Source organism: Denticeps clupeoides, chromosome 13 (genome assembly GCF_900700375.1).
Source record: "Denticeps clupeoides chromosome 13, fDenClu1.1, whole genome shotgun sequence".
NCBI classification, from domain to species: Eukaryota; Metazoa; Chordata; class Actinopteri; order Clupeiformes; family Denticipitidae; genus Denticeps; species Denticeps clupeoides.
In genome coordinates this window covers 14,604,080-14,618,670 of record NC_041719.1, presented here as the reverse complement: position 1 = coordinate 14,618,670, position 14,591 = coordinate 14,604,080, and the positions used below count along the sequence as shown (strand labels likewise).

General features: G+C 39.0%; 1 protein-coding gene across 2 annotated transcripts in view; it reads right to left on the bottom strand.

Annotated features, from left to right (window-relative positions):
• Positions 1-14,591, bottom strand: part of negr1 (neuronal growth regulator 1) — a 118,732-nt gene that overhangs the window by 63,611 nt on the left and 40,530 nt on the right. For both annotated transcript variants that reach the window (XM_029001367.1, XM_029001368.1), the window contains exon 3: positions 2,118-2,243. In XM_029001367.1, the coding sequence (XP_028857200.1) occupies positions 2,118-2,243 (126 nt within the window). The remainder of the gene's footprint in view (positions 1-2,117; positions 2,244-14,591) is intronic.

The following is a 14,591-nucleotide window of genomic DNA, read 5'->3' as shown; positions in this document are numbered from 1 at the left end:
CTTTGTCTGCTGCTCTCTTAATGTCTCCACTCTGCTTTTACACCTCGTCCTCCACCGCCGCTTATAACAAAATACAGGAAAAAAGGGGGCTGTTAGGACACTGCGCTCTTCCAAAATCGTGTGCAGACGGGATTCAAACCATTTAAAGAAAATCACAGTCTGAACAAAACCCTCCTTTGAAGAAGCAAATGCCTTCGTACATGTATCACTAGAAGCAATGACAAGCAGACTCTTTCAGTTTCAGGACTTGGCGTCACTGGGATTCACAACGGGAACCGCTTATCAATGCACGTTTTGTGTCTCCGCCACCAGAACTATGCATGTCATTTGAAAAGCTTGCCCGGCTCCTCCTCGCTATGACGTAACATGACCAGTGTCAGAGATCCCTGACCCTCGACACAGGAAGATCTGAGAAAAGAGACAGTTGTCTCAGGAGCAGTTTTCATGACACATACAGTGGTTAAAAAGCCTGACTAAGTGGTACAGTCCAAGGATGGAGACGGCTTGGCATTTGGGGTGGTTAGAAAGCGTGACAACAATGACTTTATCAGAGTTACTGCCTTTTTAAGATAAAAAGGTTAAACAAGGACATATATATATATATATAGAGAGAGCACTTTGTCAGCACTTTGTACGTTACCTTTGAATGTATATGTACAAATTATACTGTTTCTCTGCATTTGTAAAACAAATATTGCATGGCTCAGTCTTATTGCAGAATGGCTTTTAAGGTTAGGGGAAAAAAGGCATAGACCTCCAAATGCTAAACATTTATTATTACATCCCATGCTTCTCCATGAGACAATAATCACTGAGCAAAACAAAACCCAATAAATCTTGTGTTTGACATTCATCGTCCTGCATTAAAAGCAGAGCCCTCTGCCCTTTTAGAAAAAAAATCCAATATGTGTTGAGCAACAGTAAAGTACTATTTTTATGAATCTTTGTATAACTAGTGTGCATACCAATAATAATAGTAATAAAAAATATCGCTATGAGCAAAATTGTTCGTTTCAAACCTCGCATCTGCTTAGAATTGGTACATCCCTACAAATAATTGAAGGTAGATACGGTTGATACTGCTTAAGTGTTTCCTCCTTATGTGAGTATTTGTCCAAAAGACTGACACATTCTAACCTTTCATCTTGATTTTACAAAATGTGTGTGTGTGTGTGTATGTGTGTTTGTGTGTTTTTACATTACACATGGAACGGCCATTTCACAGGCAAGTCCAAATTTGCATATTTTGCAAAAGTCTGACGCTGTAACTCTCCAGCTACTGCACTCATTTACCACAGCATAGTACTGTGACAGGCTTTAATTTTATCAGCCTATTGAAGACATAATCCTGATAACAATCAGCTGGCTCATACAACGGAAATAATATTCTATTCACAGTGCACCCACGCTACTGTGAACATGCTATGGTGCAAATATATTACAAAAGAATTGTGGGGTATCTGTTGTGTTTGACTGAAATGATGAAAAAAGCTAATATTTTTTCCCCCAAAACAGGTATTTGGTATTTAGAGCATATCAGCCAACCAACCAAATCCAGTAAATACCAGAAGTTAAGTACAGGGTGATGTAGTCTGCTCTGGATAACCTATTTCCAAACAAAGGTCAATTGCAGCATTTATTTAATGTCATGCTTTTTAAAATGTGACGTGGGGGTTAAAAAAAAAACTTTTGCCCTTTTGATCTCTGTTGATGAGCACCAGAGGAAGCCAAGGACAGGATATACTTTAAGGAGGCCCACCATCCAAATAAGCATTCAAAGATCTGTCTGGCTCTAGTGACAGCAGGACATCTGTGATTCACTGATGTAAACCTGCTGAAAATGGTGGCCCATGCACAAGTCCTTTAAGATCAACATTTTCAGTCCAACATGACACAACTACATTCGAACTTGTGGAAATACTGGAATACTGACTGGACATGCAGTTGTAGGCAGCTAAAACCAAGGTAGGTCTCATTTGCTTTTTGCGAGTAAGACAGTTTAAGCAGAGTGCAGCATATTAGAAGAGGGATGCAGATAAACAGTGGAACCTCTGGGGCACTTTTTTAATCTCTCTGCTACCGATAACGGGGATGAATTAGTCGTTATTTAGACTCACCTAATGGGGTTATATGCCTCCAGAAGATTGTTGGCTCAGGTTTTCCAGTGGCTGTGCAGATGAGCGAAATATTGCTGCCTTCGTTTACTGTGATGTCAGATGATATGTCATAAATCTTGGGAGGAACTGGGGAAGTAACAGAGAGTGAGAGAGACAGTCAGCAAAAATGGAAAATTTGTTCTCTTATTAAAATGGACAAAGAAGCACATGCAACCTCAGTGGGGACCAAGCTCAAGGTATGAAAGGCAGTCCTGCTGCGATGCATTAGTCAAGTTTTTAATTCTCCAAAACAATAAGATTTTACAGCTTCCTCTACTAATGTTCCATTAAACTATTACCAAGAGACAAATTATTAAACATCACTGCTTCATTCATTAGGATATTAAAAATTAACCTCATACTTCTAAAAGAATTTCTCCAGCATTCATTAGATGCCTTTAGGAGAGAAGCCATCGTTGTGGGTGGATCCATTGTCAGTCGAATACAACCATTTTGCTGCCAAACGCAATTAGACATCATTGCCGTCTGGCACCGCAACTGCTTGACTGAATTAAATGACAAGATGAAAGTCTGCACTTGTCTGACAAATGAAGTCCTCTATGTTATCTTGATCAGTTACAGATTTCTTTTCTGTCCTCATCCCAAAATACTTCAAAGCCTCTCACAGCAGACCTGTACTACAGAAATCTATTGCTCTGCAGTCCTGTACCTGAAGCCTTGCATGCATTTCCAAAGTGGCCTCGTGAGCTTACATCCAGCTATATAAATGACTAATATGCATACTAGATTTAACTTTTACATTGCAAAGTGATGGCTTATGTCACATACAGTAGTTCACCAATACGAATTCTTGAATGAGGTGTTGATAAAGTATATGGTCCTGAGATGTCTATGATGAGTACAGTATAGTACAGAGGAGGAGGCGGGACTTTGCTCTGTAGTTGTGAATGTGAGAGGGTTAAAACCGTCCAGAATGAGGAAGCAGGGTGCATGAGAGCTGTTGATAATGGGCTCTTTCCATCAAGTCAGTCTTAATAGAACATTAGTGAAGACTACTCATGTTATTTTCAGCACTGCTGTTACGTCCTGTTTTTTTTGTGGTGTGTTTCTGTTCTGTGTTTGTGTTGTGTTTGCAGGAGGCCTGGTGATTGCAAATCGAGCCGATCTGTTCCTGCTGTGGACATCCAGAATAAAAGGGGCCTCAGTTTCCATTTTCGGGGCTGCCTCCCTAGCATTCCTTTTTGTTTGTCGTTGTAATTTGTTTCGTAGGTATTTCTTCTTTATTTATTTATATATATTTTGGTTAATAAAATACGTGTTAAATTTCTCCTTAGTAGGTTTTTGTCTTTTTTTTTCTTTTGTTATGGGCCGTGACCCTAGACTGGCTCGTAACACTGCAAAGAGTCAAACTGAATCAAACAATACTAACTACTCCAACATGAAATACTACAACTACTAAAAATAGTTATCTTGAACAAATCCATGTAACACCACAGACTTCTGCATCTCATGTTTTTTTGCCTTAAATGTTCTGGACTAAAATGGATCCTGTTGCATAATCAAACAATTTATTTTCAGTAATATGCATCTGTACATTTCTAAACAAGGCAGGCCTGTTCTTTATTTGCATGTAGCTTTGACTCAAAACAGACCATTAAGCCCAATTCTGATACATATTGCAAATTGGTATTCAGCCTAAAATTAATGGATTCGTTTTTTTTGGCTCATACATTCCAGCACTAGAAACTGCATATTATTGCCAGTTTCAATTTATGGCCAAACTAAAGAATCAGCAGGGATCATATCCTTTTAAGTCCTATTTCAAAGCAATTATTGTTTTCAAGCTTTTGATCTTGAACCCGAAATTCATGTAAAATCAAGTTTCTTCAATCAATTTTCTTTTATACATTGCAGATACATTGCACACTGTAGCTGTACTGCACTATGCAAAATATTTAGAACGTAGGAACCTATGGTCAAGATTTATAAACGGTTGGCAACATTAGAGAAAAACAGACCATGACCTCTTAACCTCATGTCAGTAGGCCACGCGGCTTTTACTGAAACTGTGGCAAAAGGCATAATAGATCATGTGAATGTGAAAAAGGCATAATAGATCAAATAATCAATGAATGGATGAAGATCACTTAGTCTGTAATGCTTTAGTATCAAAATAACCGCATTATATCAGTATACAACATTCTGTACAAGCAGGGGTAAAACTAGGATTCGTTATGTGCGGGAAGTTCTCCACTCTGCTGGCCCTCCGACCTTGCCAATTAAGTCTTCACATGAAAGTCACAACTGAGCCCACGTAGTGCGCAGTGCTGACGTACATGTCTCCAAGTGTCTCCTTTCATAGTATCTTGCAAACTGTCAGGGTTGTTACTGCCCCAGGCGTTTGCCATTCCGTGTCTGTGCGGTTTGAAAGTTTTCCCATGTATCTGAATCTGCATTCATTCATTCATTCTGGGGGTTTATCCTGCCTAAAGCTGGAATGTCAATGGAGATGTGCATGCACACATTCTACGGATCTGCTGTTTCAAATTATATATTATGTTCTAATATGTCCAGCAACCATCAATCTGGACGAGTTTTCAGAATAAACATTAATACATTGCTTTCTGCTCTTTTTATTTGTATTGTTTTAGATTTTAATCTTTTTGCAATTTTCAATTTCTTGAATTTAATTAGTCTTGAATCTTATATGTGAATCTTTACTTCATCTCCTTTCTGAAAGCTTGCATTTGTAAGTCCTTGGAGCCATTTTAATACGTCGCAAAACACACTCTTGGCACTTCTGTTTCCAATCTGAGAACAAATATCAGCTGCCTTTCTAACGATTTAAAGTAATTCCGTGGCAGTTACTGTAAAGAGCATGTGCAAACCCTCCATTTATTCAATTTATATGAACCAAACTAATGAAGTGTAAGAACACACACATATAAACAACTGTCACCACTGCTCCTGTACTACTGCTCCAGGGCCAGCAGGTCCTGATGTGAGCACGCCTGCCCTCTTAAGATTGAAAGAAAGAAATAGATCTGCTTTTAATGTATTTTTGTAACGTGAGAGCAATGCTAAATACAGTAGCTGCAAGTGTTGTACTCACTCACATGATTAAACATTAAAAAAACTCTCCCTCAGCATAATCCTCAGAGTCCCTGCTAAGTGCGTACAACATTAACAATCGCTCTGCCCCTCTTGGTTTGTGTAACCAGCCTTCTTGCCAGGAGCCTCTGACGATAAGTCACTCCTTGCTGTATTGTGCCTCCACACACACAGTGGAGGGGGATAAATGTATTTTTTTTACAGCCTGTTTATCAATCCCTGCTGCATGCCCCTCTGTATAACTTGTATTACATGTGTCATGATGCTGGTGTTCTGGGGGATTAGAATCCAACATCAATATCCACTCAAAACCAGGGAAGAATATATAAACTATAACTATAGCAACATATACCATAGCAAATTTAAGGCATAAACAGCCAAACCACTTCCAATTGAAATAATTTTAATAAAATCAGTATTTGTTCTGTTGTATACAAGGTTTCTTCACTTTGGAAACAGAATGTCAGATCAAAGATGACTAAAAGCATGAGAAGTGCAATAAACACCTATAAATGTATATGTAATTATCAAAACGTCATATTTTCTTAATAAGAGGGCACTGTTACAACAACTAAAAGAAACCATTAAAAACTAGTTCAGCTCAGGTATATGGTAAAAGAAACCCACCATTTCAGGTGTTAGTTAAAATATGAAGTTAATATTAATTAAAATAAGGTGTTGACTAGTCTCAGAAACACATAGGTTCACGGACTAATGATACAGAAGTACACGCAACAGAAGTTATGGCAAAAGCATGAAATAAATCTGCTTTAAGTGACTGTGGTGAAGCTGCGTGGAGCCTGGGAGCCGCCACTTCTGCAGACTGTGAGGTTATATGTGGTAAAGCCCTGTTCCTCGAAATGTGCCAGTTCTGCTCGTTCTCTTTGATCAGGTGGCTCAGGCACCTTCCATGCTTGGCTTCAGATCCACGCTGAGACGCGGTGCATTTGAAATCTCTGTGTTGGCACACACTTTTGTGGTTTAACTCTCGGGAGACCTGATTCTGTTAGTGTCGCCAAAAATAAACTTACTCAGATTGAAATGTTGTTACATTGATTTCGGTTTCCTTACTTCTTTCTGACTTCAGTGTTCCACTCTTGACATCTATACTGCATCTACTACAATAACTTGCCCGACACAGTCTATTGAAGTTTAATCTTTATTCAAATGTCAATGTATTTTGCAATTAAGTGTTGCGATTCATTCAAATTTTTTATCAACTCATGAACAAATTTTATGTCACTTGTTATTCTGAACCACATTTTCATGCTATCAGATTATGGTTATAGTCAAACTATAAGGAATTACAATACTAAATGTAAGCAGACAACACAATTTACTGCAAGTCATTAACCTCTAAAAGCAATCGGTTCTATTCTATTCCATTCTGTTGTGATCTATTCGATTCTACTGATGCCATCTCCCATTGTTGACATTGGTGCAGACAGCTGTTTGGCATGCACATTGCACATCCATGTCTCCTGCTGATTATATTAATGCTGAAAGTCTGCCAGTGTTGACAGGCCGAGCTTTCTTCTGCCGAGGATGTGTGTACAGTAAGGAGGTGAGATGCAGCCTTGTTACTGACTGGCACTGAATGACAAAAAACCTGTCACAGTCATCTGTCACGTCAATCATTTCTCCTCTGAGGGCTGATATTGAAACAGTATTAAATAAAAACTATTATTTAATAGTTATTTATTGGTTCATTCACACAAAATGCACAATGCCTGTACACATTTTGAAATGCCTCAGGCATGGCCTTATTTGATAGCTTCCCAAGAATGAAAATGCTAATAGGAGAAAGTCAGTTTAATTTCAGATGACTTGGTGAAAAGACTGCACTGAAAGCCATAAAAATTACTTGATTGACATTTGCCATTTTCTCACAATAGGTTCCATTGGACTGGTGTGATGAAACCCTTCCAACAGTTGAAATTAGCTATGAATCATAAGCATGTTTAATAAGGCTTTTTGCCTGTGTTTGTGTGCTTGTGAGTGGATCTTGTAGCCTATCAGCCTGAGAGAGGGAAGAGGTTTAGTCATGACTAATTCCTTTCTGGCCATCTAAGTGGCAGATAGACCCCTCTGGAAGTTAGCAGCGACATGGGCACTTACCTCATGGCCAATTACCCCGGCCATTTACCCACCCATGTGAACCTCCATTTGGACTCCCATCTGAACATTTGGTCACTCTCGGTGCTCAAATGTCACAAATGGCTCAGTTGTCTCTGAGTGTGTTTGGTCACACTGAGACCCCTGGTGCATGCTGTTCATACCTATAGCCTTACTACATCTCCTTGATAACCCTAAATTCCATGAGCCTCATTCTGATTCCTGAACACTAAGTAGTTTGATACATATGGCTACAGATCAAAAAAAGAAAAGCTTTGTGACAATGCAATGGAGGAAAACATGCAAATTGTTCATTATCGCAGAATTTCATCGCCAACAGATGGCAAGGTTAACCAGTCAAAGCAATTTCACTTTGTGCAAAAGATGCTTTGAGAAGAAGCATGTCACAAAGACAGCAAAAAATAAATAAATAAATAAATAATATGTCTTTTAAATATGCCTTTTCATGAAGTAACACTCATAAAAAGCACCAGAGGAAAATATTTGAAGTATAATGTTTGTACACGGATTTCTTCTCTCTGAACAAGCACACATGGTGATAAATAATAGATCGTGAGTAGACAAAATCTATTTCAAACACAATATGGTGGGTCTGAGTGGGAGTGAGAATAGCTCCGAGGCCCTTCATGGCTCAGCTCTCCACTCAACCTGCATCCATAAGCAGCAGCAAAGGTCAACAGCAGCGCAGAGAACATTTTTTTTTATTTTGGGGTTGCTTCAATTGAGCATGTAATGATAGCAAATGTTGTTTAATCTCTAACCTGGGCATTCTGTGTATATTTCGGTGAGTTTCTTCTGGGCTCGCTCTGCCACGATTCTCTTTTAAGTTATACTTATATCTGCACCAATTTGACACTAGTATTAAAACACCACCAGAGAGCATAATAACCCTTCGCGTGCTGCACTGGGCGGTCGGCTTGTTGTCGCCTTTGTGTTGTAATTCATTAACTGGTGTGTGATTGTCGTGTTTGCCCATTCCCCCCTTATTTCCCTCCAGCGGGCTCTGCAGGAGTCAGTGAGACGGGGCTGCCACAGCTGATCGGAGCAGCATTATCTGCTTCCCAGTCCCAGAATGAATAAATAACCCGCTAATGACGCCACCTTGGATTACTGAAACGCTTACAGCTGCACTATTAAAATGCGGAGGTTCCTGGCATAAAGTGGAATACACAGTTTGCCTTTATATAAATTCTGACAGGCTCTCCAAGGCTGACTGCTGCCACGGAATTGCAAGACCCCATTACTTTATACGTGCTGCCACCCCACATTCCAATTACAGAGTCAGAGAAATGTGGTTTCCTGTCATAGTGCGGAAATCCGGCAGCACAGACCTGAGGAGAACCTGGGAGAAATCTGTAGCATATCATTTGAATGTGTGCCCATATTTAAAAAAAAAAAAATAAATCACTGTGATTTATCAAAAAAAATTAGAGATGGGCATCAAGAAAGAAAATATGCAGGGTTCATTTTTAAACATATCCTCACTTTATTTGCCAGACACAGACTATCGCGGATCTTTACATTGCATCAGCGAGTTACGCAGTAAACCAGACAGTATACACGTAAATATACACGTCTCTTTGCCAGACACATTTCTGCCGATTCTGAATTCCCCGCACAAGTTGCAGGCTGTAAGAACAAACCAACTTAAGCCCCCTAATTAGGTGTCAGACATGGAGACAAAACACAAACGCTGACAGACTGTAGTCCTCAGTGGGATTACTGTACCTCCGGTTGCTGTGCCACAAAGCATTCATCAGAAAGGCACAAGCTTGCAGACGAGCCCTCAGCATTAGTCTGATATTGTTCTCCAGCCATTTGCAGCAGCACGTTGTCTTTATATCATTTGTTTAAAAGGACGCTATCGTCGTCCTTTTAAAACGTTTTTTTAGGCGCACCACCAAAAGAGTTAGGTGCACCAAATATTTACATTTTTGTTTTACAGGTTCACTTTTTTTTTTTGTTTTAAGTTGCTGTCCATATAGGCAATATTGACTTTTAAATTATTAAATAACAAGCTGGTTAACAAAGTTCTTTATTTGAAGCCCAATTTTACAAGAAAGGTAACTAACTGAAAATGTATTGGTGCTTAACGTGCTTCGCAGTGCTGAAATTAAAACAAGATTATCACGTCCGCGGGCTGATGGGGGAATGAAGCACAGAAACAGGACGTGCAAATGGGATTTATTATGGACAAAAACAGGAAAACGGCACGAGGGCCAAAACAAAGGAAACCAACAAAGATCAATCCCGCAGGCGTGTGGCGATTGCCAGGGACAGAAAAACATAGGTCACAAATTTCACATAAAATGTCGCAGGCCCAATCGGCATCTCTGCAGGTCCTTAGAACCGGGCTCCAGCCATGTACGCCGAATCAGCCACACCTGTCCATGGCTGGAGCCCCGCTGTCAAGCAGACTGGTGCCAGCTGCGTCCCCAGCTGCACCTAACCGTGACAAAGATAAATGAAATAAAAAGAAGATCTGAATTAAACGTGCAACTTGATTGTCATCTCAGCCTGCTGAGCTGTTTGCTGCTGCCTGTTGCTTAAAGCAGTGTGGAGAGGGGACACTTGGCCAGTACATTTATCACTGTTTTATAGACGCATTGTGCTTTTTCATTTCTATGATTGTACTCAAGCTCAGGCATGCGCAGTAAACGAAGGGTCGGGTGAGCGTTGTTTAGGAACTCTGATTGGTTTACAAAACGACATAAACCCAATATGTGTCTGTTGCTCAACCCACAGGGAGTTTTTTTTCCCCCTGAACACCTGGTCGACCTGTGGTGTGACCTACGTTTTTTTTTTTCCGCACTATTGAGAAATAAGGTCACATGTGCACTCTAGAGCCCTGCACTTGATGGATTTGTTGATGGTATTTCAAGCAGTAACTCCTTAAAGTGTATTCCAATGGTATGCATAATTTATATTATTTGCATTTGAAGCCAGAGTTTGTGCAGTAGAGATGTCAGGTATGTCCATATTTTTTGAAGCCCCGCCCTTTGTTGCATGTCCAGCAGTGAGTCAAGGCTTTCAATCACTTAACCTCCAAATGTAACCACACCTCTCTTTTCACCCCTTGGCAATTTTAACACTGCATGTAAAAAATCATTTTAAATGAGAAAAAAATATTTTATAGAACATTCAATTTAATCTTTAAAAATAGGTAAAGATTGGACAACAGGCAGCCAGTAGGTACACTGCACATGACTTATTTATTTATTTTTTTAGAGGCGTCTATGATTCCTGATGCATTTGTTTGGCTATTATTACTAAATGGTGTATATTGCCTAGGCTATAATTTAAAAAAAAATCTAAATCTGTATGCTTCATTATATCACTCAGCTTGACCTAACCACTGTGTGCCTATAAATAGCCAGTGATGTGTTTTTAAGGATGTGATATGAAAAGGCAAAATTACCTCTTCCATCTGTGTAAATGTTGCAGCTTGAATCCCTGCCATTGAATCAAACTTTGTTTACAGCTGTAATGAGCCCAATGTCATCGGTCTACAAAAAATTCTGCTTTATTTTTTAATTGGTCTTCTTAAACAATGCTTTATAACTTATGCCAGCATATTGAGCAAGATTTCCATGTAACATTTAAAACCATCTTCAGGCAACTTGTGAGCCAACATGAAAAATACACTATTCCTGTCCAGTGACAATCGCATTAAACAAAGCGAAAACTAATGAGAGCGACTATGGACAGAGTATTCAGTAGAGAATGCCAGGTCTTTTGAAGAAATTTGCCCACCTTTGAAGAAATTTAAGTAACTGCAACTGATGCAAGAGAAGCAATTAATCAAAAAAATTTGAAAGCTTAACAGTGCATGCAAAGATAAGGTATCACCCACTTATGGAAAGACCTCCTAATTTGTTTATGGTAATCAGCCTTTCTAAGCAACACCACTCTAAATTCTATAAATTCGAAAGTTTTCTTTGCAATATATACATATTAAAATTATATATCAAAACTGAAAATGTTATATTAAAGAAAATAAAGAAAACAAAAAAGGCTTCTTCTGTTGTTACACTTAAACCTACAAATAATGCATCATTTTCAAAATCAGGACAATTCAAGATGCTAAATATATATGTACTTCCTTTGCCATGTCTATCCATATTTCTGTTTGATTATATAATGTTTATATTGTATATAATGCAGTAGCAGTAAAACCTTACACTGTTTTCGATGTTAAGTTCTTATAGTAATAAGAAGAAAAACAAAAGAGGCACTTCATTTAAAAGATCAGGGGTCATTATAATGAATGAGTGACCCTGAGAAACTCACATAATGCAGAAAAGACAGATTATCAAACGCTGCAATAATGGTCGCTAATTAGCATGGGTATATTTGAGAGAAATTGCTGTACACAGAGAATGAAAATATATTTAAGATTCGTATGTGTCACATGCATACTTATAGCAGTACAACATGCAGTGAATAAATGGGTAAATTATAATTGAGGCCTGAGAGCTACAGTGCAACCGGTTTACTACTTGAAGTATGAACCACACTAGATGGTTCAAAGCCCTAGAAGGGCACGTTTTTAACCAGACTTCAGGATAATGGCAGTGGCTGCTTCGCTGCACTGCATCAAAGATGAACCAAGTTCACTTTGACCTGGTGCCCGTACAGGCCCTCTGGCTCAATGGAGTATACATACGAAAACTTCTGCAAAGCAACAGGTAAAATCTGGCCAAAAAAAAATCTAAATCTGTATGCTTCATTATATCACTCAGCTTGACCTAACCACCGTGTGCCTATAAATAGCCAGTGATGTGTTTTTAAGGATGTGATATGAAAAGGCAAAATTACCTCTTCCATCTGTGTAAATGTTGCAGCTTGAATCCCTGCCATTGAATCAAACTTTGTTTACAGCTGTAATGAGCCCAATGTCATCGGTCTACAAAAAATTCTGCTTTATTTATTAATTGGTCTTGGTAAACAATGCTTTATAACTTATGCCAGCATATTGAGCAAGATTTCCATGTAACATTTAAAACCATCTTCAGGCAACTTGTGAGCCAACATGAAAAATACACTATTCCTGTCCAGTGACAATCGCATTAAACAAAGCGAAAACTAATGAGAGCGACTATGGACAGAGTATTCACTGCATCAAAGATGAACCAAGTTCACTTTGACCTGGTGCCCGTACAGGCCCTCTGGCTCAATGGAGTATACATACGAAAACTTCTGCAAAGCAACAGGTAAAATCTGGCCAAGGCACCCGGACAAGGACAGACATTCTGCAGTTAAATCATACCTTTTACACAAGTAACTAAAATAGTAAAGAAAGAGGCATGGTTTGAAATTCAGACAGCAGATCTTTGTGTGAAATATAACCAACTACCAGAACTAGTTAAATAAAAAAAAAAGGTCAAAGTAACTTTATTTGTTGCCAACATGCTTTCATTTTAAAAAGTACAAGTTTTTATTGGTCCAACTCCTATCCCTGTACCATGGACATACTAACCTGACTTTAAATTAATCAATTGGTGTTAGAATTAGTTCATATGAAAAGCTAAAACCCTACCAAATTATGTTTAATGCATTGAAATGAATGCATTGAGTTTCACTGAAAAAAAATTAATCAAGACAGAAAGGTCAAATTTGGGCAAGACAAAAGTTTTGTCGCCTATACAGAAATTGAACAAATTTACTGCAAATACAAAAATATGCCAGCAATATTTCAGCAAATATATTAAAATTGGTGGTGCTGTGAGATCCATTCTTTGGTTTCGTCTTCCATGCGTCCTCTTTCATCCTACCCCACACATGCTCAATTATGTTCCTGTCTGGTGACTGGGCTGGCCAATCCTGGAGTATCTTGATCTTCTTCAGCTTGAGGAACTTTGAAGTGGAGATGGAAGTATGTGATGGAGCACCATCCTGCTGCAGAATTTGGCCTATTATTTCTTGGTATTTCAGACTATTGATGTTGCCGTCCACCCTCAGATCTCTTGCACACCCCCATACTGGATGTAACCCCAGACCATGATTTTTCCACCACCAAACTTCACTGTTTTCTGGGTGAATCTCGGATCCATGGGGGCTCCAGTAGGTCTCCTGCAATATTTGTGGTGACTGTGGTGTAATTCAACAGAAGATTAATCTGAAAAAATCTATCTTCTGCCACTTTTCCAGCGTCCATCCTTTTAGCAGGCTGTGCGCCTCTGCTAATGCCACACGTTTTTTCAATTGTCTTTTGTTTAGTGCTTTGCAGAGGTCTAGTTGCAGTTGATGTGAAGGTCTAGTGTACTGGGGTTCTTTTTGAGACCTAATTGATCCATTATTAGTCACAGGCAAAGCTCATATGACAAGGCAACAACACTTACCATTTCTTGTAAAAAGAAATTAGAAAAATATTTCAGTAGCGATCAGTTTGTACACAAGCGACAAGACTTTTGTCAGGGACTGTAAAATGGCTTGTCAGATGAGACTAACCGTAAGGGAGTATTTGTCACATTTTTATTAGTGTATCATGTATCTGACAACTGTAATATGCAATCTTGGGTGTTAAATAATATCAATATAGCAATATATGCCGAAACGTTTGTGTATCAATACTGGGACATGAAATATCTATATTTTTGTATATAAATTTTGTGGTGCTGTTGAGCGTTTTCTTTAGTGAGGTCAGCAGAGATGAGAGTCAGCATGAGACTACAACATCCACTCCTGTACATGGCACTGTACAATTAGGTACTTTGACTTACAGCCTGGCATTTCAGGCAGAGTGAAATCACAAAACATGACAGACCGATCACACCATCTTGTATTTCTGCTGTTTATACATTTTCAGTGAACTGTAGAATATCACAATATGCACAGTATCACAATATATTGTGATATAATTGTGTAAATTGTCAGCTGTGTATTGTGATACGTATCGTATCGTGGCAAGATCCTTGCCAATACACGCCCCTAATGTACATCAAACACAGTTTTCCCCCTTTTAAATAAAACTCCCACAGAAAGAAAAGAGGCTGCCAATTCAAAGGAAACAGTGAGAAGAAAAGAACCACTGCCAAGCAGCTACAACTTCCAAGTCAACCACAGATCACATGAGACAACCTGCTGAATTTTGGAATATTACTAAGAAGAGGAACAGAAATAAACAAGGAATTTCTCAGTAGAGGTGAACTCCAGTGGCAGTGGTGACCTAGCGGGTAAGTAAGCAACCCCGTAATCGGTTCAAATCCCCGAACTGCCATGGTGCCA